The sequence below is a fragment of the Ammospiza caudacuta genome, chromosome 8 (assembly GCF_027887145.1).
Source record: "Ammospiza caudacuta isolate bAmmCau1 chromosome 8, bAmmCau1.pri, whole genome shotgun sequence".
Lineage (NCBI taxonomy): Eukaryota > Metazoa > Chordata > Aves > Passeriformes > Passerellidae > Ammospiza > Ammospiza caudacuta.
In genome coordinates, this window is record NC_080600.1 from 33,809,906 (window position 1) to 33,837,436 (window position 27,531).

Genomic DNA, 27,531 nt, shown 5'->3' on the forward strand with positions numbered 1-27,531 from the left:
GCTGCATGTCCCACACAGCTTTTGAAGGGTGAGGATGAATTAAGGGTGAGAAGATTCAAGAAGGAAAAAAATTCTTTGGTTGTTGTTTTTGTTTTTGTGTATTTTTAAAAAATATTTTAGAACTGTACTACAGAATTATCTGATAAAATTTTAAATGCTTTGGTAGGATTGCTCTATCCCTTGCATTTGTTAAATTACCAGGTGGATCTCTCTCAGTTAAGCCTCCACTCACTTTGTCATTTCTGAACACCAGTATAACAGTCCCCATTCAAACATTTCAATGAACCTATTTTCATATTTCAATGAACCTATTTTCATATTTCTGAATGTGCTGTTGCAGATTTACAAAGCTAAAATAATTTTCTCTCTCTACTACAGTTTTGCACTGTGAATCAGTTGCTTGTTGTGGAAATACTTCTAAGGAAAACTAGATCCTTGTCTAGTCAGAAAACAAAATCCAGGAACTACTGTAGATTATAGCCAGCAATTTTTATCTCTAGCACAGATTTCACTGACCGAAGTCTTGGCTGTTCATTTCTTAATAGCCATTTAAAGTAATAATGGTCCAGCAACTCTTTTGACAGATAATGGAAACAATTTCTTTTTGGAATGCTGAAGTGATAAAGATGAGCTACTGCTCCAGAAAATTAACTCTGAGCTTACACTGTGAAGCAGCAGGCTGTTTACTGAAAACATTTTTCCAGTTACTTTACCAGGCATCTTCCTGGCATGTTAAGAACCATTTGTTTAGAAAGTCTTTCACAGTTTCCACTTCTAAATAAAGAAGAAATATATTTTATCCTCTAGGAGTTCCTTAACATTTATTGGTCTGTTCTAACAAAGCTCTGAGTGCAGGCTTAGAAATGTTACGATGAAAAGGGTCCAGTGTGGATGCAGATTTCATTGCTTCTGTAACAAACACCATGGCATTTCAACTCGAAATCTTTGCATTAAGACTCCCACTAATCCAGGGAAGATGGCTTTGCTGCTTGTCTAAAGAGTCAGACTGTGAGCATTCCTCTGCAAGCATTGCTTTCAGCTCCAACTCCCTGGCACTGCTGGCACTTCTGATAAACCTGTGCAGGGCATGTCAAATAAGCCTGGGAGGATGACACCTGCACCCTGGAGATCATGCAGAGAATTAATTCTTTTTCAAGTGAACTACAGCAAACAAATAGTCTGAGGATATTTTGTCAGGGACTGATCCATGGGACACTTAGCCCACTCTGGTCCTCCCTGGAAGAGGAGGTCCTCCCTGAGTCCATGTAAAGGAAGACAGCTCATGGCTGAAGCCAGGGTGTTATTGCTGTTCTCCTCCTTGTTTTACATGCCCAGTGGATTAATGAGGAACCACAGTTTGCCAGTGCCACTGAACAAAATAAAACATTTTCTTTTGAGCGGTACAGTCTGACATTAAAGCCTTCCTAACTTGGTTTAAGGAAAGAACAAGGAGTGCTCTCCCATCTTTAATATAAAGAGGTGTAAATTTTTAACATGATATAGAGCTGAGTATAAGCCTTGCTTTATCCAGGTTCCAAGCCAGCACACCCAAAAGATGAACGATGCTGAAAGATCTTTCAACCAACCCAAACTGCCAAACAAGGGAGGGGGAAGAGCAGTGATGAACGACACAATGGATAAAAGGGAAAGAGAATGTTTGAAGAATCGGGGTGTGTGCTGTTAGGAAGGTGCTGAAGGGAAAGAGTATGCAGCAAGATCAAATGTGATATTAAAACACAGCCTAAGATAAAGTATATTAAAAATATTAATTGACAGAAATCCACTATGCTGAAAAGATAAACACAGCCTGGCACTGATAAAGCAATGTGTTCCTCATTGGAACACAAGCAGGGGTTTGAATCAGCCACAGACAATTCCTCCCTGAAACTACTTGGATCCTTTGGTGCCAGAAGGAAAAGGGCAACCCCCACATTCAATGTACACCCATGCAGTGCTGAAACCTTAGACTGAAAATTGTTTTGAAACAAAAACTAGAAATTGTTTCAGATTACTAAATATTCAGAACAATGACTATCCAAATTGATCATCAGAAAAAAACTAGAAATAGAAAAAAACATGTAAATTCAGCAATGCCCAGAAGAAAAAAGGGAACAAAAAGAGCTGGAAAGAATTCAGGAGGTTTAACCTTCATTAGATACAGATTATTGTAAATGCAGAAAGAAACATTGAAATAGACATAAATGGAGATGATATACACAAGCTATAATATTTGTGGCCTGTTATTTCAAAAGCAATAGATCAACTTAAGTATGTGGAACAGCACTGTGATGCAGAACAGGACAGAGTACAAGATAAAAGTGGAAGATAAAAACATGAGGTAGAGAATACAAACGGAAATTTAAGGAAGAACAAAGACAGATGAAGAGACAGGACTGAATAAGTTATCCAGGAAGATAAAAAGGATTTAATATGTAGTTTAGAAATGTGGAAAGGGAACCTATGAACTGTAGGATGGAATTAAATCAGTCTTGCCATAAGGAAGACAGATGCAGTATCCCAGCAGGGAGTGCAGTATCTGTACTTACATCTGCAAAGCAGAGGGCTGGGGGGAGGTTTTGCCGCAGGGTCTTGGAGGAGTGCTGTCACCCTGCTTCCTACTTAAGATTACAACCCAACCATTTATTCCACTGCAGGGAAGACCCTTCACTCACAGAGATCACGTTAGCAGCTCTCTGCTAAAGCCAGTTTGTATTCATTGTTGTGCAGCACATCATGGAAACACAGTCACTTTCCAGGCAGGTGTTATGTCAAGTGATGCTGTGTGTGCTCCCTGCTGTTCCCTTGGGACAGAGGGTGGGCACAGCAGCTCTGGGCCATCAGCTGCCTCTAGCAGAGCTGCCCTTACATCCAGGGCTCTGCTCTGCCTGCATGGGCCCACTCCCACGGTAAGGGGAGAGGGGATGCACATGCCCAGGTGATGGGCACAGTGATGTCTCACTGTGTGAAGTAGACACCAAGTGAGTGTGTCTTGCACTTCAGGCACGAGATTTGGTAGCTCTGAGCTTAAAATCAAAATGGGAAAGCAGAGCTGCAACTAAAGAGAGATGCAGTTCTCGTTGACTTTCATTTACATTCTGTAATGATGATGTGATAGGTCATTTTGGTAATGGCTCATTCTTGTCAGTCTGTGAAAATAGCTGGGCTGTAAGAAAGTTAAGAGATTGGGAATAGTCTGGGGTGGAGAGGTGAAGTCCAAGTGATGACTCATGGGTCTTCCCTAACTTCTATTACTTTATTCTTATGGCAAGAAAGACAAAAGCTGATTATCACTGCTAATCACTACGGTGGCAAAAGCAATGCATCAAAAGAAATATTCTTCATTGTTTTTGGGTAATGTAGATTTCCCCTCATGACGGGTTAAATGATCTTAAATATACCTCACCAAACAAGTTATTTCATAACATATTTCTCAGGGCATATCCAATCAGCCGAATGAGTGTAACGCCACCCAACCCCATCAGCTGAAGGGTGCAGCATCCAAATACCCTGCTTGGCACTGGGAAGAAGCAGACAGGTCTTTGGCAGGACAGGTCACCTTTTCCCCCCGTTCCGTTCGCTTTGTCTCAGGGGATGCCGCTGCTCCCCAGCAGCGCCGCCCTGCAGCGGCAGCCCGGGCTGCATTCCCCGAGCGCTCGGTGCCAGCCCCGGCGGGTGCCTCGCTGCTCTCACCGGGAGCGCACGGGAACCCGCCAGGGGCGCTGATAACAAACACCGAGCGGCCCCGAAGGACGAGCGGCTCCCCGAAATGCGGGCGGGGCCGGGCGGGCTGCAGGCGGCGCTGCAGCACCGAGCGATTCCCGGGGCCCGCACCGAGCGGTTCCCGGTGCCGCCCGCACCGAGCGATTCCCGGGGCCCGCACCGAGCGGTTCCCGGTGCCGCCCGCACCGAGCGATTCCCGGTGTCCGCACCGAGCGGTTCCCGGTGCCGCCAGCACCGAGCGGTTCCCGGTGTCCGCACCGAGCGGTTCCCGGTGTCCGCACCCAGCGGTTCCCGGTGTCCGCACCGAGCGATTCCCGGTGCCCGCACCGAGCGATTCCCGGTGCCGCCCGCCCAGCCCGCTCCCGTCCCGGGGCACGGGCGTTTGACCCCGCGCTGCTGCCTGGGTGGGCTGCCTGACTGCAGCCACGGAACCGTCCAAAGCAGCTTTCCAGATCTAGAGAGAAGTGCTTGGGAGTGAATGGAAAATAGAAGTCCTGTAAATAAACTGGCAGAGCGAAGCGACCTTGAGGCATGGAGTACACTTCGCATCTGAAATTGAAGATAACAGAAATATTCCGAGGCTTTGCTGGGAGCAAGAGAGAGTTGATGTGGTCGCTTTTGCATAGGCCAAGTAAGGAAATTGTGTAGCTTGGTTTGGGAATGAGAAGAGCCGGAACAAGTGCAGGCTCATGAGAGAAGCAGGAGTAGAGAACAACTGAGTAAAAGCGAGGCAAACAACTGTGCATTGCCAGGTCAAGGAGCAGGATACCACTCTTTAATAAAGGAAGAAAGGCATAGAGAGGAGTCTTTTAAAAGAACCAATGCAAAGCAGATTTGCCACTGACTTACTACTGAAGCTGGAACAAGGGAGAAAGAACCATGCTCCAAACAAACCTTCTCTTTTCACTTGTTTATATGGCATTGAATGTGTAAAATCACTGCTGGAAGAAAACCACTTGCTGGCCTAGGCAAGGAGATACTATTTCCATATACATTTCTCTAGATTCACTGATGTTTATAAACATGCTGCATCAAATAATATATAAAAATCAAATCTAATACTCAAATATGTAACCAAGAGCTGCAGCCAACCATCTGTGGTGAGCTGGGGGTCGGTCTCTTTCTCCGGGCAACAACAGACAGAACAAGAGGACACAGTCTCAAGCTGTGTCAAGGGAGATACAGGCTAGAATTAAGGAGGAAGTATTTTACAGAAAGAGTGGTCAAATACTGGAATCATCTACCCAGGGAGGTGGTAGAGTCACCATCCCTCGAAGAGTTTAAAAAAAGACTGGATGTGGCACTTGGTGCCATGATCTAGCTGAGGTGTTAGAACATGGGTTGGACTCGATGATCTTAAAGGTCTCTTCCAACCTAGAATTTCTGTGATTCTGTGATTCTGTGATCTGCTAAAGTGTTGCAATGAGCTTAATCCATGTTGCTTATAAAATGTACTTATACAGTGGCTTGTGCTTGGTAATAAATTAAAATGCACTGTGAACAGATATGGCAATGCTGGGGTACTTCAGTGTGTCCCACGAGACCCCAAAATTTTGCAAAAGTTTTCTCTCATGGAATAAATAATGGAAATTATTGGTTATTAGTGCATCCTCAAATAATTCTTTTAACATCTGGAAAGGAAAAATTGTTCAAAGTTAATAATAAAACAGTCACATTGTCTTTTTAAATGAGATGGAGCGCTGCTGATTTATGATGTAAGAGATACAACATCAAATAGTTGAATTTCCAGAACTGCCTGTTCTGCAGTTTACCAACTGCACCCTTCAGAGAGCAGCAAAGTTTTATTAAACATGCTGGAGCTGCTAATTAGAATAAAAAAGGCCTGAAAACTTCAGAAGTTGATGAAAATTTTGTATGTTCAGCAACTGTCAGGATTTGTGAATTTAAAGGAAGAAGAATAGAAAAGTACTCACAAAATGTAGCAGATAACTCCTATACTCCACATATCTGTTTCATATCCAATAGGTTCATAGTTTATAACTTCTGGAGCCACAAACTCAGGTGTCCCAAAGAGAACTTTCAGAGAGCCTGCATTTTCTGTGAAGAATGAAAGAGAAAACCATTAACTGCTGCATGGAAACTTTCAAAAACCAGTTATTGCCCAGTAACTGGAAAACCAGATTTGCCCTAATATTTGTGGTTTCATTAAAGATCCATATCAGAAGAAATAAATGATGCCTGGATTGCTGTTTTCTTAGCTGATATATGTCTAGCAATGAAGAATTATTTATTAAGCATCCTCAAGCACACACAGCACTGTATAAGGCACATAAGAAGGTTCCTATTGCAAGGAGCTTCCACAAGACCAAATCGATGAAAAAGGAGAGACATCAGTACTTAATTCAGATTGTGTGTCCTGAAGTAAAAAAGTGTTTGAGCCTCCATCCCTTTAGCAGTTGCACAAGAGAACTGCAGCACTCCAGTGTCAGAAAGAAACGACAGTTTTCACAAATTATTGAACATTTATCAAAGCTTGGGGCTCTGCATGTTGTGGTAAAAAGAAACAGTCATGATAAAATTGTAACAGTAGGAAATAATTATTTCAATACAATACATTTTCTTCTAGTATAAACAGGAAAGAAAATCAATAGTGGGTTGCATGCTTTTAAATTTGAAGTGAGGCCAACAGTAAAACAAAAGAAGGGGCAGATGATGTGCACCAGTCAGATCATTACCCACAGGTAAAGCTGGACTTGGGCATGCTGTCAAAACCAGGCTGCCTACAAGCACACCTGTGGTCAAGGGGAAGCACAAATCACCAGCTGCCAGTCACCAGCTGCTGCAAACTCCTGTTCAGCTGGCCTGTAGCACAGGTATTCTAGATCTGCTCTGCTTAAACACTCTGTGGATGCTTTTAACATGATCTACAGTGAAGCCACTGCTTCCAATATGAACTGAAAGAATAAGGTCATGAGGCATGAACTGGCTTGACATTCTTCTTGTGTTGACCCACCAGCATTGCCCTGCTGGAAAATACAGTGATGGAGGTAAGAGAAAAACCTGTTCATAACCAAGTGCTGCCAGATTATGCTGCCAGTGTGCAAGTGAGTGATGTGTCTACCCTCCAACATAGTGTGAAACACAGAGTCATTAAGCTAAAAATTCTTAGGCAAATCTCAGTGGGCTCATTTTTATCAGTGCTTGTTCTAAATCTGATGGGAAGAAGAAAAGAATAAGCAAGGTCAGGAAAAAAGAAAACTAAGGAATAGTTTACGGACTGGGGAGGAAAAAAACCCCACATTCCAGTAATAGAATTGCATTGTAAAAATATAAAAATGTCAGAATATAAGTTGTGTCTGACTTGAAACAGGCTTGGATTTAGGTTGAGAAACTCTTGTCCAGTCTGCATGTCTGCCTGAACCATCAGTGTATGCCTTAAGTGAGATTGCATTAGGTTTATCTTTTGTGCAACAGCAGCAGCCAGATTAGGCACAGTAGAATGTCCTAGTGAGGAACCACTGCTCTCCCAAAGAGATTACCATCTAAACAAAACAGATATGGATGGGAAGGCAAACAGATGTAACACATTCCAGTCCTGCTCCTGTTAAAGTTACCAGGAGTACAGGGATCTGCAGCTGTGCAATCAAGAGAAAAGCTAGAAAATCCTCAAACAGCCACCAAGTCAAAGTACTGAAGAGTCTGCAAAAAAAGCAACTTGTCCACAAAACAGAATCTGAACAGAATATTTTTATTTACCAGAACTTAATTTACGAAGTTTTACAACATAAATACTGATCCCAGTACAGACTCCACTCCCAAACTTAGCTCCATTGAAAGCTCTTAAGGCATTTCATGAAATGCAATCAAACACCTGAGCTGGTGCTCTTTTGAGGCACCCAAATCCCCAGCTTATCAAATGGAATCTGAAACATCTATAGGGTTAATAACTTGCCTAATGATTGAGCACCATGCTTGAGGCAACTATGGAGCACAACCACAACAATTCACTTGCAGTTGTGCCAGTTTCCCATTTTAAATGCTATGACACCTTTTTTTTGCTCTGGTCAGATATGGTTATAGTAAATTATATGGTTATAGTAAATTATTTGCAGAAACTTCATTTTAATACATTTTCCCTGCTCCCATCATTTTTAGAGACAGAAACAGAGAGAAGGATGCCTGGAAGTAGGTGCAGGAAATTACTCAGAACCTTCCATGCAAATTCACCAACATCAAGACCCTCCCGCTCTCTGACTATCCTTTAAAAAGCACATTCAAAAAGTATTGCACAATATCCCTACAGTCACATAACCAGAGTTTTCTTACTGCAAAAGGTATGATACTTTTTCTAACATGGCATCTAAAGTAACTTAGCCTGAAAGAAGGGCAATGTGCTCTCCACAGTGGCAATGAGGACTCAGAGATCACCTTCCCTTTTGAAGTGCCAGCAGAAAGTCCAAGATCCCATTTTCCCATCTGCCTTCATTTTAAAATTTATCACAATGAATCTGTTTTCTAAAAGCTTCATCATGATAATCTAAATCTCAGGCTCAGATTTTCACATCCAAGTTTGGAGGCTTTTCTGTGCACTGTGTAAACTACCATGAGCAACTGTGTATGCAAAAGGCTGATGTATAAAATGTGCTGCCCACAGGTCAGAGAAATGTGGGGTTTTTTTGAAAACATGGCATTTGAGTGCAAGCATACAGCGTGAAACAACTGACACAGCATTTTTTGTGTATAAAAGAAAAAAGAAAAGAAAAGAGTAAGACCCTTTATATGCAGCAATATGTCAAGTCTTTACCCAGTTGTTTACAAGCTTAGTACACAAGTAAGATCTGTGTTTGGATATCCCTTAGTTCAGATAGAAAGCTGACAAGCTAGCTGGAAACTGTTGCTGACACTGTATATAATCAGCTGGTTAAAAAATATATCTTTACAGTACTAAAAAACCATTCTCTTTCTCCTTAAGAAGTTTATCTTAAACAATTTTCTACATGTGTTCCTCAGCACACCAAAAAAGGTCAGGAAAATATCCCACTGCAGCTTTGGTATTTCCTGACAGTGCAAGGGAACTAATTAGCTGCAGGAGATGACTGCAGCAGGAGCTGATCCTAATATCTTTAAAGCTGATGAAAACACTGAATATTTAGAGGCACTAGTTTGCATTAGTTAAAAAAAGTTAAATCTCAGAAGTTGAAGTGCAGAATCAGCCACTGCTCCCTTCAGCAATCCCTTGGCTGAGCAGTTTCTGCTCAGTCAGGGTCAGGTCTGTAGGATGAGGGCTCCAATCCCACATCTATCAATGTCAAAGTGAATTTGACAGCCAATTTCAAAGTCACAAAGCTTGAAGGAACACAAGGAGGAGGAATGTGCCCTCAGTGCACCACATAAGACAACTGGCAAGAAGCAGGTATTAGTGAAGTGTTTTTAGCTATTTTTGTAAGTAAATGAAACAGTATAAGTTGCTTTCTGCTCATGGAACTGACATGTTACAGTTGTTTTTTGCAATTAAAACAGTGCTTCTGCTTGCTGGGCATTGAATGGAAAGGACTTTTCCCTTCCTAGGGAATGCCACCCATGATGGAGTTACCCAGAATGGCAGGCTGATGAATAGCAAATACCTACAATGGAACCTGACAAGAATTAGCAGCATATTAAGCCAAATGAATGCACAGTACTGTAAAATCAGAATCAGCATTAGTGCCCACAGCTGTCATCCTTCTACACTGAGAGAAGTTATCTGGAGTTCAGAGATTTCCTACCTATGGCAGTACAGCTCACAAGCTGCTGTCAGCCGTGGCTGCACTGTGATGCCACAAGATTACCAGAAAAGTGGGAAAGCTGGTGGATGTGAACAGGCTGCTGAAAACAGCATCTTCTGTTTGCTAAATGTGGGTTCCACTGTGCTCTGAAGTTAAAAAGGTAGCTGAAGAAGTTTCTATAAAAAGGCCATTCCATGTTTACTTTATATCTCTTGTTGATGAAATCCACTCAGTGCCACAGTAAATGTACAGTTTTCAGGCTGACAGCTGGAACATCATGGGCTGAAATCTTTCCCACACCTCTCACACAAAAATAGCAGCACTGGAACTTAGTTAACTGTTCATCTGTTTTCTGAACAAGAACTAAATCAGTTCATGTTCCCAGAACTCTACTGGCTCTATATTGGTGAAGGAACAGAAACGGCAGTAAATAAAATAAATAAAATAAACATCTTAGTGGCCATGTGACCAAGATTCATTTAATACACTATTGGAGCAGAACATCATCTAAAATTCTTCAAAGCAGACTTCTTTTCCCTTATTCATTCAACATAGCAGTTCCAGTTTGTTTTAGTAAAGCTATATTGTTGGGAATGCAGTAGTCTGTTACTTAAGTGTTAAAAGAAGTAGGATGAGCTGCATTTAGGCAGATAACAAAAGGTAGTTGGTAGTATTTCACTTGTACTCTCTGAAAAATCATTATTTATTTTTAAATAAGTACTAAAAATTTTTAAATTAATACTTTTTCAAAGAGGGAAGGCAAAAGATTTCAAGCAAGAATCCAGCTGTGGACCCCATTACATAGAGAGTAGGAATTCATGTAAGTTTTCCCAATCAATTAATGTCAGGACAGCCACAAATCTCAGCTCTCCCAGTGTAACAGGTTCATAAACTATTGTTCTTCCTTCTAATTCCTGCAATGATTTTTATTTCTTTTGAGAAAATACAAGATGAAAAAAGGTCAGTGTGGGATGTTGGTATTGTTTAACACTGAAGGGATGCTTTTTAGAGCTGAACAATATGAAGACAAGAACCTCTGGAGGTCTTTGGCTATCAAGTTGCAGATCATGTTGGAAGCTTAGACCAAAATGAATGATGGAAAGCAGCTAAAAAGCAGCGTAGGAAGAGGAAGGGCTTGTAAAATGGAATTTCCCCTTGTTGCATTATTTTCAAGTACTGCTATTACACAGCTCTTTATAAAATTCCTCTTATGTTTAACATGTATGACAATATCCTGCTGTTTAAGATAAGAAATAATAAAAATGGCAGGAAAATGTAAAATTACTGTAATTATCTGAAAAACTTCTAGAGCATCGCCTTGATTTCTGCTGTTAAAAAAAGTTTCAAGGATTTGTAGTATTCATGAAGTATTTAGTTAGAGAGTTAGTGCTTTATGGTACCAAATGTAAATATTTTTTAATATTAGTATTACTGTGTATTTTAGGTGGAATCTACAGGGATATCCTGCTGTGGAAACACATACATTCTGTAAACCCCACTGCAAACTCCTCTTAAAGCTGAGGTGCCCTACTCTCATTCTTGAATGTCTTCTTTTCCCTTTTCTATTTTTCCTAAACCCAGAAATATTTATAGGAAACATGTATTTACTCTCTATATAATAGAGAGTGAATGAATTACTGCTTGTCCTGCCCTCTCCCTTGTGATACTGAAATGGGCAGAGATTCATTACCTAATCTCCTTGCGAGACCAAAGTCAATGAGTTTGATGCTGGTACCAGTCTTGTTGACACACATAATATTTTCTGGCTTCAGATCCAAGTGAACAATACCCTGCTTATGAATGTATTGAACTCCTTCTGAAATCTGCTTCATGTATTTAATGCACTCTCTCTCTGTCAGTTCAAAGTCTTCATCAATGATCCGTTCAAAGAGCTCTCCTCCAGAAACCCTATGAAAGACAGAATAAAAAGAGACTTCTGTAACATGTTCATTTGGGGAATAATCAGGCTTTCTTTTTACAGCAATACAGAGAGCTCCAGCTTGCAGCACAGCAGTCACTTTAGGATGCAATCTGTGTTTTTTAATGGCATCTTCCATAGATAAAAGGGTCACGTGGGAAGAATCCCCTCTTTGTGTGGTATAAATCAATAGATGTTTTCTGTTCTGAATCCGTGTTGCAGGTGAGGACTGTGAGACACCACTGTTGTTATTCCAGGCAGGAGGGGTTTGCATCCTGCCTCTGGGACTGTGTCACCTGCAGGTGACAGTGGAGTGTGTGCTCTGTGACTGCCACCCTGCAGACACGTGCTCCTAGCACTGCTCCCAACTCTGAGCATACACTTCCCATTTCTCCCTTCCCTCCTGTGAGCCAGCAGTGCACAAGTGCAGATAACATAATGTAGAAATAAAACTAAAATACATGAAATGGGTCCCAGGGAAAGAGGACAAAACTGCAAAGAGATGAGCAAAAATTCAGGAAGAGAGATTGAGAGTGACTAAGGCTGAAGGAGGAAGAATTCCGATGTTATGGTTAACTGGAATGCAAAGCTCAAAGGGTAAATTACTGACCCAAGTGAGCTCAGAGGGAATTTCCTCCTCAGCCATGACAGGAGAAGGATATAACCCACAACACTTTCTAAAGTGTTGGTATTTTTAGCTGAGCCCTGATCACACTCCTTGTAGGTCAATTCCATTTTAATGCTAATTTAGGATGTGAAATAATTGTTCTTTCCAGGGTAGCATCTCCTGGATTGAACTGTTCGTGCAACTGAAGTGGGACATTTTTAACCTAGATTTAATAAAGCATAATTTAAATTGTGGCTTACTGGGTATGGTAGGCTTTTTCATTCTGTTTTTGTTTGAGTTTGTGTTGTGTTTTGTTTTGTTTCTTTGGAATTTTTTGTTGATTTTATTTTGTTTTTTAAATTTTGATTAATCACTCAACTGGTTTATCTGCCTGCATCCAAAGATGGGAAATACTTTTTTCTTTCTGCGGGTGAATGACCCATAAAGAAAGGAGCACACAGTGAAGAGCAGCTTTGCTTTTAGAAATTAAACACACCATGGTCTTTATATGGTTTAATATTTTGCAGGGTTCATGGTTATTGCCAAATGCAATTGCACATTGCAGTTACAGAAGGAAAACACGCAGCTGAAAGGCGGCCTTGCCATGCCTGCAGGTTGCCAGATATATGATTATATCCCTCATGAACCAAACTGAATTGGAAACATCTGAAGTTCTGGATGCATTTCTTGCTTTGGCTACAAAATTTCAGAAAATATGTAATTAGAAATGCATTTGTGGTTTCCTATGAATATGAAAATAGTAAGAAGAGCATGTGCCTGACAAACTGCGAGGTTATGTTGGATTAGAGCACATTTGTAACATAAAGCAATAGCATTGCCAGACCTGTTGAGTAAACATGCAGGGGATCTAGTGTGTTGTTGCTTTGCTAAGGCATTAACCAGTATGGGTGTTTATGAAAACATCTGCAGGAAAAATGTTTGTATGTGGACTACTCTGCAACTCCAAATGATAATCATCCTTGTACTAAAATGCACCAGTTGTTTCTCACTGTTTAATGCAGATAGTGACGACTTATTTTTACTATAAAAGTGCCACCCTTCCCAGATCCCTAAAGGGAACACTTTTCAGAAATTGTACCATTATCTCAAGGCCCACTTTTTAGTATATTTTTGTAAATAAACCACTGTTAATACACCTGCCTGCTGTTTTTACCATGGGAGCTCTCAACACCCTGGTAGCAATGGTAGATTAAACTGCAATGCATTTATGGGGTGAATACTCTTGCATTTATATCAGGAGCCAAATCCAATTTCATTTTTGCCAGGTTAAGAAGCTGAATAAAATCAATGTGAATGAGATTCTACACATACACAGGAGGAGAAGTTGGCTTTGTTCAGTCACAACTAGTTCAGAATCCAAATCTCTATTTTTTTTCTGGATTCTCCTCTTTTCAGTCTTCTCTACATGAGTCATATAGGAAAATATTCTTATCTATGGAATCACAGAATACTCATCTAAGGTTTTGGTCCAGTAGGAACAGTGAGAAGAATCTACCTTGGAGTAACCTAGGCAAATACTCAAGTGCATTTTTAAAAATCTACCTTAGAAAAAAATAAAAAACCCGATTAATTTGTACTAGCCTAAATCACATCAAATGATAGAACCTAGTGCTGACATTTTGCTCCAATAATCTTAATTTGCAACACAATAATCTCCTTCTGTTCTATGTCAAAATAAACTGACTATCTGAAGTATATAAAACTTTGAGGCACTTAGCCCTCAGTGCTGAATTAAAGTGACAACATGCTACTATTTTCAGATTTACTTTTTCAACTGAGATTTTTATGGTGGAACCAATATGTTCCTATATTTGAAAAGGAAATGCCTGAGATTTACCTCTGACTTCCAGTAAATGTTAGGTGTAATGGTTTCCAGGCAAGAGCATATCATTATAGTGTTTAATTTAAAAGTAATAATAAAAAGTCTGATTTTATTTTGAATATGAAATCAAACCATATAAAATAGTGTAATGAGAAATATTAAAAGGAGAGAGTATGAAGTTTAAAAGGTTCCAGGAAAGGTATGGGAATAAAATTAAAATGAACAATTTACAATAAATAACAGGAAGAAAAATCAAAGGGTGCTTCTCATCAATTTGAGTAGAAGGGGGATTCCTAAATGCCAGTCACTGCTAAAATCTGATTTAAAACAGACTGATAGCAAGTGAGCCTGATTTATTTGAAATCCATGCATTTAAACTCTGATGGAAATGAAACAAACAGCTTCCATTGTAAGAACTTTTAAAGCTATTTCCCACAACTTCTTTGATATGCTAAGAAATATTATATTGACAGCTACAGCAGAATTGATCCCTTGGAGGCTCTTTATCACTACAGGTGCAGCTGCTGGGCTGGGATTGTGCAGCTGGGTAACATGGCAGTAGAGAGGCCATGCCACACAGCTCCTCACTGCTCTGCTGCTGCTCCACACAGTGGAAATGTTGGGGGGCTGAAAAACCAGAGAAGGCGTTCACCCCAAACTAAAACCACATCCTACTGAGGCTGGGTGACAAAACTACTTCAAATTTGATTGCAGGTTTCTGTATTTTTAAAGAGTAAACCCCCTTTGCTGTCAGGGGGGAACTAATGGAATATAAAGCCATATGCTATTCCAGACTTTCTACATCTCCCTGTTTTCCATTAGGTCTGCCAGCTCTCAGTTCCAAGCTAGTTAGGGTTCCCTTCCCTTACTATCGGCAGTTTGCTCAACTGCTCAATTTAAAAATAAAAACACCTTCCTGCACATAAGTTCCAGGGCTGTAAAATCCCATCTCTGAAATATGCCAGTGCAGGAGTAGTTTGCACATAATCTAAGCAAGTGCCAAGGAAGCAAAATAGACATATAGTCTCTTTTGCCTCAAACAATTTATATCTTACTTAGAACTTCCAGCCAGCAAAAAAAAAACCTGCTTCTCCTTGCATCAGAGAGTACATGAAGTAAATATGGCAGCAGAACTGTAACTAAAGTAAATTTTTGGGAAAAACATGAGGATTTAATTTTCTTTCCAGTTGGTACTGCCACAAGTATGGGATTTAGACTAAGCAGGTGCACTATAGATGATATAAATATTGCTCATGCTGGTCATTATTGTTTGTGAAGACTGCTCAACACAAGTTTAGAATTTCCTAAAGTTCACCTTAAACACATTTTAGATTCTAAATGAAAGTCCAAAATGCAGCTAATTTTGTTGTCACCTCTCCCAAATGGACAATAAGAGTAAAGCTGCAAAACCCCGCCAAATGTACTTTACGAAACAAGCAAACTAGACAGTAACAATTGTTACAGCAGATTGTGACTGATTTTTAAAATATTAACACAGATTCACTAACACAATTTAAACAAGTCGGATAAATAATTGGAAAAACTTGCAAGATCTGAAAACCATCCAGGCTCTGCAAATCCTGAAGGGTTTGACAGTCTTGTGTCTTTAAGTTGCTACTTTTGTACACACAACTATTTTCAACATTATTAATTTTGTCAGTGTGCTCTGCTTCATACTTACATTTCCAAAACCATAACGATGTTGGCTTTTTCTTCAAAGGCATCTACACATTGGACAAGTTTTGGATGATGTAGGCAGTTCATGATGCTGATTTCTTCCCTTATGTTTTCTTTTTCCTTAGCAGAATATGCTTTGAAAAATTTTCCTGCCCAAACTTTTCCATTCTTCTTTTCAACAAGCCTGAAGACTTGTCCAAATTTTCCCCTGAAAATATAGAACTATTTCCATAAAATGTTTTTACAATATATGAGCCACCACAAATAGCAACAATTTACTAAATATTCTAGCACAATTTATTAAATATTCCGGCACAACCATTCCATTCTGAAATTAAAATCTCTTAGCATCAAGTAATATTCTATACTGATCTGCAAGAACTTTTGAATGAATACCATGTTTAGAGATACTCTGCCATTCCAGTTAACAAGTCTTACATAGGAGAGTTCAAAAACTGGGACTCCTACCAGGCTTTAATTCAGGTCTTTTTGCACACAGTTTTCTATAGGTCATACACCTCTGAAGGTGGGACATCTCAGGTACAGGATTTAGGTGAAATCAGAATCTGAATGCTCAAGGCTTCAGCACTATTGTTTCCCTTTGCTGCAATGTACAATTCTACCTCTACACTTCTCAGGATTTGTTCATGGCAGCACAGAGGATCCCCTGGCCTTCAGCACCGATCACTGAAGGATTATCATGGCCTGCAGTTCACACCAGCACGAGCTGGGGCCCTGAGAAACAGCCAGGCTAATCACTGACCTTCTCTCAGCAATAGTATTAATGCTCTTGGGATTATGGCTGCTGTCAACAGAGATTCCAGCCTGTGGGCAGGATAATCTTATTACCACTAATGGATATAATGGAAATGCAAGTATACAGTGTGTACCTTTTTCTTTTCAGATAGCTTTTAGGACACTGAAAAACGAATGAATCCTCTAGCTTTGTTCATATGTGGGCTCTATTTGCCAGAAATACATGTAGTGCCTACTTAAAATTATCAGCTAATAGGAGCAAAGAATCTTTATGGAGTGGAAGCCAAAATACATTGAAAACTATTTTTACTGCAAGAAAGGAGCCCAACTGGGATGTTGAAAGTACAAGACAGTCAAAGAATAAATGCACATGATCTTCATAACTGGCTGGTAGCCTTGAAAATTGTGTGTCTTCAACAGCACAGCCCAGTACTTACGATCCCAGCCTTTCTTCAATGTTGTAGACATCTGACACCTTCTGTTCAGTGTTGATTGTAACTGTCCGATATTCCACCTCTGTTTCTTTCTCCTCTACAAATAAGATTAAGGACCGTGATTACAAACCTCCAGAAAACATGAATGAAGGACACAGATTTGTGTTAAAACATGCACTTCTTACCATCGTCAGATAGCTCTGCTTCATCCTCTTTAGGTTCTGTGATGAAAATAAAAAGACATGAATAACTTTTTATGTGGGATATATACTTATATAAATATATTCACTCATATAAGATATTCAAAGTGACATGGATTATTCAAAGTGACAGGGACAACTGATAGACCCTATGGCAAAACAGCAAAAAGCAGTCAAGGAGTTTTTGCATTAACTTCATAATTAAAATCTCTTCACCACTTCTTCATCACTATTGACTATCCAGTCACTATCTAGTCACCATTTCTGAATGAATCACATTCCTGTGGTTTGCAGTACTTGTCAATTATACCTGCCTACTAGAAATCTCAGCATACTGCATCAATTCAAAGTCATCTAAGAAATGCCTTTAGAATGCCTCAGGGAAATAGAAAACAAATTAAAAATATTAAAATCAATAACACTTCTTGTTCCATGACATTTTTTTCTTGGCTTTGATGTGCCTTTTTTGAATTGTGAAGCCAAAAGTTAGGCAAGTAAGTACATGAAAAGATTCCCTGCAAAGCACCCAGATAAAGTTTTCAGACTCAAAATATTGAGAAAATCTGAACAGCAAGCATTCCCCTGAGCATGGCTGAATTCTGTAATCACTGAGGTTCAAAAGGAGCCTCAGTTCTGCAGGCAGACTCAAAGACAGGTGAACCCAGTGACCTAAGTCAGAGTAAAAGTTGGCCTTAGTGTCCTGATTTTCATTTCCAATTTTCATTTACATGAACTGCCTGCAGCACTGCGTTTTGCCTGCAGGAATGAGGGGAAAGGGGCTATAGCTGGAATGTTGTCATACATCACTTACACCACTTGGGCTTGCTCCTAAGACCTGTGGCTGTGACCAGCGATTTGAAAAACTGCAAAGGCTGTTTGTTACATAGTTAATTCTCCTGTAGCTGCTGAAACTGCACTTTTCCATCATGGGGTGCAAGCCTAACCAAGGGATTTATCCCCCCTGTGTCAGCAGATCTGTGTTATTAAATTAATGCTGTACTCTGGGTGCTGTTAGGTGCTTTAGAGCACAGAGTTAGATGCAGAGGATGAGTAGAAAACAACAGAAATAAAGGGTGCAGGGGGAGCAGATTATCTGGTCTGAGGCATCACCCTTTCACATGCCACACAAAATGCTGCATCTGTGTGCTGGTAGCAAAACCAATCAAGTCTGTTGCTAAAGCCTTTCTCTCTGTTTTGTCTGGAGCTGCAACCCTTGCATATTCCTGCACAGAAGAGTTGGTTTGCAGAGATCTACCAGAAGAGCAGGGAGGGAAGGGAGCCTTCCCCACCCGGGGTAGCTGTTCTCAGACCTTCCTCAGCTACAAACCACTCCTGCACAGAGCACATAACATTTTCCTCCCCTTTTAAGGGCTGTGTAAGGGAGCTGCTCCCAGCCAGGCTGCCAGTAGGTAATGCCTGCCAAATACTGCTTAGACAAGGAGTCAGTGCCCGGTTCTGGAGCCACACTGCACTGAAGCCACAGAATAGGAACAGTTTGGTCCACCAGTGGAAGCCCAAATTATCTAAGTGGTACATATCTGATCTTGGTAAGTGCTGAAAAGCTGTGCTAAAACCTTTCTCGGAAGCGAGTCAACAGTATCAAATTTTCCTCAAACATGGCAATGCACGCTTTAATCTGTTGAGACTTACAACCTTATTTTAGTTTTCTTCAAATGCAATGTGAAAATTGAGCCATGCCTTTCTTCACTAAGATCATATTGACATTGCTAATATGTGCTGGCCACCTCAGTATGAAAATCAGTAATCAGACTTCTTGGCAGCCTAGAAAATCCTCAGTTACTCAGCTAAGGGTTCACAAAGATGGCAGCTTAAAGTCCTGACTTTGACAGGTGCTGAAAACATGCATTTTCCACTGCCTTTAATTAAAGCACCAGTTATAGTCTCACACTTGAAAAATCACACTTTAAATGATTTGCTCTTTTTCCATACTATCTGCAATATCAAGAATTGAAATCAGTTAGCCCTAGAATTGAGAGCACAAAGACAACCTCCCCCCTCCTGCAAACAGAACACATTTTCTTTTTGCTCAAAACAACTTCTTTGTTGCTTTTTAAAAAATGTCTATTGCAATGACTCATACACTTTCTAGCCTTTTGTACTAAATCTATGTAAGAAAATGCTCAGACTTCAATGGAAAAATAACTTGTTTGCTTTGGTCCAGTATAGGTAGTGGTTGTTCTAGCAAAAACATAGAAAGAGTCAGGTCTCCAGCCCCAGAACGTGTTTGTCCTGCAACTAAAGAAAGAGGGCATTCAAACACAGGGAATTTTATTATGAAGAGCCAATAACATCTAGCTTCCTTTCAATTTTATTGCTACTCCTAATGTTATTTTCCCCTCTTGGAAGAGAAGGTGCATCTTGGTTTAGATTGGTTTTAAATCTTGCAAATAGAGGGAAGTGATTCCTCAGCATGCATCCAATTTAGCACTTGAAGAGAAATATGATTTACTTTTGTTTGAGAGGCTTACACAGTTGTGTGATGCTGCATCACTTTACTATCATTTTGTCTTCCTTTAGCAATAAAAGATAACTTCACAAGGGTTATATGGAACACTTCAAGCTCCAAAGCCCTGCACACATAAATGAAGAGGGAGAGATACAACACACAGCGCACTCCTCAAAGACAGGAAAATTGGTAAAATTTGTAATTCCTGCTCTGGGTTTTTTGGTAAGGTGACTGTCAAAGTCATCCTTGCACAGTAGGTGGATGGAGGTGTGCACAAAAATATGTAGTCACTTTCTGGTTTTGAAAAATAATGCTGATATTTGTGTGTTTCAAATTTTGTACCAGTTCCTGAATAATTTCTACAACAACTGAACTCTCCCTATTACCCCTTTGAGAAGATCTTAAACAAAAATTAAGAAGTAAAAAATATGGAAAAATATTTTTAAAAGTACATGCAAGTCAAACCAAAAACCCTAAAAAAGTTTGGACCCCATAATGCTGCAAAACCAACATGCTAAGTAGGATAGCCTTGAATTCACAGGCTGGGTGTACTAGGGGACACAGGACTGAGGTACACCATCATGCTGGGATTGAAAGCATGGGAAATACAGCTAGCTGCAAGGTGCCAATTTATCTTCTGCTGCATATTCTATGCTTGGCTAGCAGCAAGCACATTCATTATTTCCAAAAGCAAATCTGGGACAGCGTTTATGGTTTGTTTTTCCATGGTGTGTCCAGTATAAACTATAATGAATCCATTGGCATATTTCAGGTAAGCTACCAACCATCATTTTCCAGCTGGGCATGGACTGAATGTCTAACATCTGTGAAAGGTTTAATTTCCCATTACCTGTGCACTGAACTGCAGAATTCTTTCAGCCAGCACTTATCCAGCAAGCCAGAATGAGAATTAGTGCTTGCTTTCACAAGGCAGGGATTTGGGATCCCTGAAGCCAAGTTTCCACAGTGCAAGTATGCAAAACTGATGTGGTCAGACCCCCAAATGAAGTCTGTGAAGGACCTGAGCACAGTTACAGCCACAGAGACAAGTGGGAAGGAGGCCATGCAGCTCTCTGGCCTCGCTAAGGAACTCTTAAGGAAGAGCTCAGCTGAATGGAGATGGTTTTTCTTTGTAAGCACTGACCTTCTTGTTTCTCTCCAACCTTTACCAGCTCAGACTCTTGGCTGGGCTCGCTGATGCCGTAGACGTTGGCGGCTCGCACGCGGAATTTGTACTCGCGGTCGGGCTGCAGGTCCTGCACGTTGAAGGAGGTGCTGCGGCAGGTGGTGAGGTCTGTCCATTTGTTGTCCACCGAGTTCCAGATCTCCACGGTGTAGGACTGCACGGCGCTGCCGCCGTCGTAGGAGGAGCCGTACCAGGAGAGCGTGAGGGAGGAGCTGCGGATGTCCGACGCGCAAGGAGTGCCGGCAGGTGGGTCTGGTTTGTCTGCAAAAACACACACAACGCACACCGTGAGGGTCACACAGAACTTCAGCAGGGCATTCCTGGCCTTTCTTTTTCCATTCCATTGCTCTGCTTCACAGCTATCATTATAGAAACTGTGGAGACTAAAACCAGTCCTAGCTATGCCTGCAATCTCGCACAATGGTGCAAGCCACTCCTTGGTGAGGAACACCCCTGTAACAGCCCCACTGCTGAGATGTGCTTCCTTCAGCTCCCTTATCTGCTTCCACACTTCTGGGCCACTGCTCACCTTTCACAGCCTCAGAAAGTGCCACTCATCCAAAGACACCAGGGTAGCAGAAATACAGGAACCATTTTGCTGGCATGGAAAAAAGGCCTCGAAGGGTGACAGGTTTATCTGCCAACAGTTTAGTGAACAAATTCATCTATGTGCAGTTTTTGGAAGTCTAGTGCACTTTTTGGGAAGAAGGAGTTAAGTTTAGAATATATAATTTAAATAGTGAGATTTTCAAAATCTCATATGCATTTTGGAAATTGTTGAGGAGTGGGAGATAGAAACTTCTGTATTTCCTCAGTTAGAGGATTGCTACTGAAATCCTTATTTAGATTAGTAGAACCAGTATCACCAGACCCTGGTGTGTAGATGTGCAGCCAACTATGCAAACACCTGAGAAAATACAACAGTCTTGCAGTTATATGACTTTTTCAAGATTTAGTTGAATGATTAATTATTGAAATTAATGTTCTTCTAAGACAGAAAAATGATGGCTTTTAAAATAAATTGCTAGAAACTAACTGTGGAATTATGCACTTCAAAAGACTTCTAAGGGAATGAATAGCTTCTCTGGAAATAATCCTCTCAGAAATAATCTAGCAAAACCTACAAAATAATGATGATGTTGATGTGGATGAACTAGTGGCCAAAGGTTGAAAGACGAATCAAAGGATGGGATAAATGAGAGAAGAGGAAAACAAAAAAGACAGAAAGCGTGAGATGCTACAAACAATGGTTACACTGAACATGGACTGATAAAATCCTGTCCCAGTTTGCTTGTTCAAGCTGCTAATGGATATTATCACTCGCTCTGTAGGAAAGGCAGAGCTGACAAAGCAGCCAAAAAATACTGCCACTTTCTTAGCAATAAAAACATCCAAATGCTGGGGGAAGCTGTTGTAGACTTTGATCAAAGCCTCACTGTGAGAGACCATATCCCTTCATACTCAAATTATCATTCCTAGGAAAATTACTGAGCTGACAGAAATAGCCACAATTTGTCAGAAACATGCCTTTGGTTCTTGGACAGAGGAACCTCTCCTCTGACTCCTGTGGCTTAACTTATAGAGAGGGAAATTAGGACAGTCTAATCTGATCAAGATAGTTAAGTATCAGTTCACTATTTGGAAGAGTGCAAGTTTCATTGCCCAATGACTTCCCTGAAAAAAAAATTTAGTTCTGTTGTGATGAAAAATCCATCTCCCTCCAGAACTTAAACATATTAGAAGGTATATAAATAGAAATTTTTGATTATGAGGGAAAAGACTGAGGGAGGAAGGGAGGTAGACACTGAGTATGCCACTGCATTCAGTATGAGAACCCCCAGGTGGAAGAAAAAGTGACTGCCAGAATCAAGATTATCTTTGTTCATTTTGGCAACACTTAAAACACCGTTCCACTAGGAGTCATCATTATACAGCACATGTTTTGTTAAACACATGTCAGAGACCAGATATCCTTCACCTCTGGAACAGCTTATTGTCCTGCTTCATGGTCACATTTTACTCACCTCATTTTCTGACAGAATGGAAGGGGCTATTAACAAGCATGAATTTATAGAGTAGATATACAATGAACTGAATCACAGAGGACTTACATGATTTGTCTAAGCTTAGAAAGAGAGATTGTAGCAAAGATGAGAACTGAGTCTTGCTCTCCTGGTGCCCAAACAGCAGCACCCCTCTTCCCTGTACTGCTCCTGTCCCAGCCTCCCTGGAGCTGCAAGAAGTGAGGACTCAGTGCCCACACCATGTGCAGTATCAGCCTGTTTGTACCATACCCATAGCAGCCATCAGAGAGCTGCTGGCATGGCACACATGGATTGGGTGATTTTAGTCAGACAGTGGCAGCAGCTTCTTCTTTTCACTAGAACTTGTTATCATGCAGACCTTGCTGGGAATGATTGTCTGTCCTTCTCTAAATCTTTACAGGAATGGAATATTCAGCCCTGTGTCTTGTTTTCCTCCTATGTAATCACTGCATCATTTCAAAATGCAGATAGAGCTGGAGTAAGCAACAGCCTATTTATCCTAAATCCCAACAGAACAGAGCAGTTGCAGATAGCAGGAGGAAAACACTTTGAAGAAAAAGCCAAGCCAGTAGTCCATCACTTTACAGTGGCATCTGCTGAAGATTTTCAAAGCAGTGCAGATTCTCTGACATCTGCTATGCACACAGACAGACTTGCATGTATGTGTTGCTTTAAAAATAAAGTGTTAGGTTGCTTTACTGCTGTGCACTGAATTGATCTGGGGATTGTGTTCAATGTTTCAGCATTGGCAGAGCAGTTTCAGCAGTATGTTTCAGCAGTAACCTGCTTCCTGTGCAGGACATGAAAATACACTCTCTCATTGCTGACTTTCAACACACTTCTATTTCCAAATGAAACTCTGGGCATGATTTATCAGTTTCCTAGGTCCCAGTTCCCTCAGTAAGCTCTCTTTCCATGACTCACCTAGACAACTGGAGTCCCTCTGGCCTGCATGGTTTACAGAAGCAAGGCTTAGGTATGTGAGCACTGCAGAGAAAGCATTCATGGCCAAGGGGATAGCAGTGGCAAAGGAAATGCCACATGGCTTTAGACTAGTATCTGCAAGCCTTGGGAACATTTCTGTATTCCTAAGGCATTTTTCTCAATAGGCAGAGATGAAAACCTGCAATCTTGGCTGGACTCTACTGAGCCAGGAAGATGCACGTTTTTGTTTGAAGTCTATCATCTTGTGCTGCTGCTTGCAGATCTGCTCAGTGTATAAATACTGTAGTAGCTGCTATGGGAGATCCTAAACAGGAATGAAAGCCTAATCTTTGCTCTTTTTAAATATGACAGACGTATATGTACCATTTTAACATGCTTAAAAATGACTTGATATCAGACTGGATGGTATTCTACAGCTCTGCACATTCAGAGAACCTGCAGATGGTCTCTCCATGTGTCTGTTTTCTTTCTCAATAGTTTATTCTATGGGGATTTTAAAGGTTACCCTGTATTCATCTGTCTGTATTGAAAGATAGAATATCTTGCCAAACTACATTCCCTTCTGGAATATGAAGTCTCTATCAGCACAATTAACTGCTTTCAATAAAAACATCCCATGAGCTGAGAAAGAGTGGGGAAGACAATCACAGTTCTCTATTTTGTCCTTCTGTTTTAGTGTTTACTATACCACTCATGTCTCTGAGCTGCCTGTCTCCAATATTCTGCTGCATGTCATGTGCAGTTTTTGACATGCACAATCATGTGTCATATTTAGGCTTATGTTATAAGGGCTTTACATTGGCTTTAATGGACACAATTTTGTTCTTTCTCTTCTGGAACAATCCATAGCTAAATTCAATATGTGAACTAGAACAAAGGCAGGGCATCCAAAAGTGCACTTGTGCACATTTATGTAGGAGAAGGAACTAATTTAAAATATTTAGCTCTAACTTCAATTTCATTGTTAGATGCAACAAAAGAAAGCCACCATAAGGTACCTTAACCATGTGAAACTAGGGGTACTCCAGCCTTGGCTACCTTATAGCACCCCTAAATCAAGTCTTATGATATTCTAGATGATCATGGTCAGACTGGCTGTATTCATGCAGTTCTGTTGAACCTGGTCAGAATCCCACAAACTCCAATGCCTTTGCACATAAATCTCTCTAGGAATACAAGTAGGGTTGCCCCAAGCTGTCTTCCAAGGCCCTGTGGCAGGCAAAGGAGCAGCAAATTCGGCCTCAAACCTGTCTCAGGGACTGTTTGCCCAGCAGCACAGAGGCTGCATTGAGTTGCTGACACCAGCAGCACAGATGAAGCAGCAGGAGTGACTCCTGCGTGCTGTGAGCCATAAGCCAAGCAGAGAGGAGTAAGAGGAGACTGGAGGTGATGTGAAGGTGCTTTTTAGCCCTTTATGTTTCAGCAAACCAGGCACAGATTAAAACCCTCTGCTTCTCAAGAAAAGGAGGTGTAAATTACCACTACCCCAAAAGCAATAAGGTCAGATTCCAGTTTATTCTTTGTGGCATGTATTCTTAGGGCAAATGATAATGGGATGAGGTGGCCCCACATGAAATGTTTAAGCCACTTTTAAGACCATACCAGGACTGAAACACACACTTGTTATTTACTCTCAAACTGAATTCAGCTGCACTCCTTCCTCAGATAAGTTCTCAAAAATATTTTGGTAAACAGGTTTTGATATACAGCCTGAAGTAAACTTTAATTAATTTGTATTTGTGCACTCTGAGAAGCATAAAACATAAACAGGCTTGGCCTTTAAATCATTGCTGTTTATCAGACAAGTTTAACTTGATGTGATTGCCTTTTGTTCCAGTGGTGCATTGGTTAGAGCATGTTGCTAATAACACCATGGTTGTGGGTTCAATCCCTGTACAGACCATTCACTTAAAGGTTGGTCTCGATGATCCTTGTGGGTCCCTTCCAACTCAGAATATTCCATGTTTCTGTGAAAATTCCTTTGCATAAGCAAAGGGACTTTTTCTCTCTCTGCAGTGGAGGCAAACCCACAGCTCATGCAGGACACCCACGTGACATGAGACTGCTATCGAGACCTCACTGCCTTCTCCACATGGCTCAGTTTACAGAGCCCTCAGAACACAAGAACCATTCCAAGAGACCAAAAAAGGCAGCAATCTCCTTATCTAAGTGTGTGCAGGGAAATGGAAATTGTTCTGCTACTTGCTGTGAGGGTCAGGCTGAGCCAAGGAAGGCAGTGGAGTTTGCTGTGCATTAAGAGCTCGCACAGCCCTGGCGCTAAAGCAGAGATATTGCTCCAGCAGAAAGCCTCTGAAAACTGAGAGCAGTACAACCACAGCCTCTGAAAAGTTATTTTTTCCTTTCTTTTATGAACAGAGACAGCACTGAAACAATGACTCTGAAGTAGTTTTCTTTATCTGTTCTCAAAATTGGTTTGTTTTCTTTCTAAATCCAGTTATCATATTACTGTATAATACTATTATTAGCTATTGTGATATTTGTCTGGCAGATAAAGAACAGACAGAAAGAAACAATTTAATTCCATTCCACAATCTGTTTAGCCAGGGAAGGTGTTTAATATGCTGCAACAGCCAGTTGAACACTGTCCATGCCGACAGCACTGGCAAAGCTCTCATTTGAAATCCATCAGCAGGAGAAAAGCGAAACCATAAAAGGTCATAACTGAACTCGGCACTATTGCTGACAGGGCTCGGGGTCATGGCAGACCTCGCTGCTGTGCTTGGAAAACTATGCCCTGCAGCTCTTTTTCCAAGGGAGAGCAGTGCTACAAGTAGAGATATTACTCCTTAACTCCTGTAACTAATGTACATCTTGTACATTAGTGTGCCACAGGTTTAGCATGAAGTTAAATTTAAAAATGCCTGCATTTTCCTGCAAAACAGCTCATGAGAAACTGAAATGAACATGAGATTTCTCCTAAAAAACAGCAGAGGCAAGAACCCCATGGTAAAGATTTGTTAGTCCAGACTCTGAAATTTACACCTCCCCTGTAAAATCCACTGCAGAGTACTCTCAGCAGATTGCTCCTCCTGACAACTCTGACAGAAAATGAAGTTATTTAAAAACCGCCCTTTTGAGACCTGTGGATAAAGTAGCTCACAAATACTGGTGGCCCCAGAGCATCACTTTGTGCTCTTGGGGTAACTGAGGCACGGAAGTGTAAAATGACCTTGCCCAAGGACACACAGGAGAATGGAGCTGGGAACGAAACCAGAGCTCACCACTCCCACACAAATGCCCAGCACAAGAACATCTCCTTCTGCCACAGCCCTAATGGAACAAACAAATATATAATGCATTCTCAGGAGCCTTTTTCTAAACCATCTGCTCCTGAGCCTGAATCAACAAGCTGTTCAGATTACTCATGTGCTGCACGTTAGGTATCTGCTTTGATAACTGACTGAATTAGAGCTCAAACCTGCCCACTGAAAGGCACAATAAATTTTAGGAGTTTCCCCAGTAGGATTATCTGTGAATTAGTCTCCACTGGAGTGAGTTTGGATCTTAGGAACCCCATGTTTGCATGGAGGAGTTGTGATTAATAATTTTTGAGTAACTAGGTAAAATATAAGAATTTTGTTGCAATTGTCAAGATATTTATTTTCTTCCTCAAAAACAAGCTGAAGGTAACCATCATGAAAAAGTAACTGTGCATGGATTTCTACTGAAATTTCTCCTAACAGAAATGACATTGAAACTACATGGCCATTCAAGGGATAAACCTGGATTAGTGTGCCAGCACAGATGCACAGAGCAGAGTAAACTGGTTTTCCTCTACACATTTTTGTCTTTCTCTGAAAATTTTGTTTTGGTACAGCTGGAGAGCCACTATGCATTAGTGGGAAGCTGACAGTGGAGGCTACTATACTCTTGAACTACAACAGCAGCAACATAAGACATCTCTTCCTTAACCACCAGTGTAGTTGCCCTTTAACCATAAAACCAGTGACAAAAATATTCCAGCAATCCAGAGGAATTTGAAAGGT

General features: G+C 40.8%; 1 protein-coding gene across 1 annotated transcript in view; it reads right to left on the reverse strand.

Annotated features, from left to right (window-relative positions):
• Positions 1-27,531, reverse strand: part of MYLK (myosin light chain kinase) — a 195,354-nt gene that overhangs the window by 9,860 nt on the left and 157,963 nt on the right. The window contains exons 22-27 of the mRNA XM_058809539.1: positions 20,493-20,795; positions 16,867-16,902; positions 16,685-16,778; positions 15,496-15,699; positions 11,137-11,354; positions 5,655-5,778 (exon numbers count right to left, since the gene is read on the reverse strand). Coding sequence (XP_058665522.1) covers positions 5,655-5,778; positions 11,137-11,354; positions 15,496-15,699; positions 16,685-16,778; positions 16,867-16,902; positions 20,493-20,795 — 979 coding nt within the window. The remainder of the gene's footprint in view (positions 1-5,654; positions 5,779-11,136; positions 11,355-15,495; positions 15,700-16,684; positions 16,779-16,866; positions 16,903-20,492; positions 20,796-27,531) is intronic.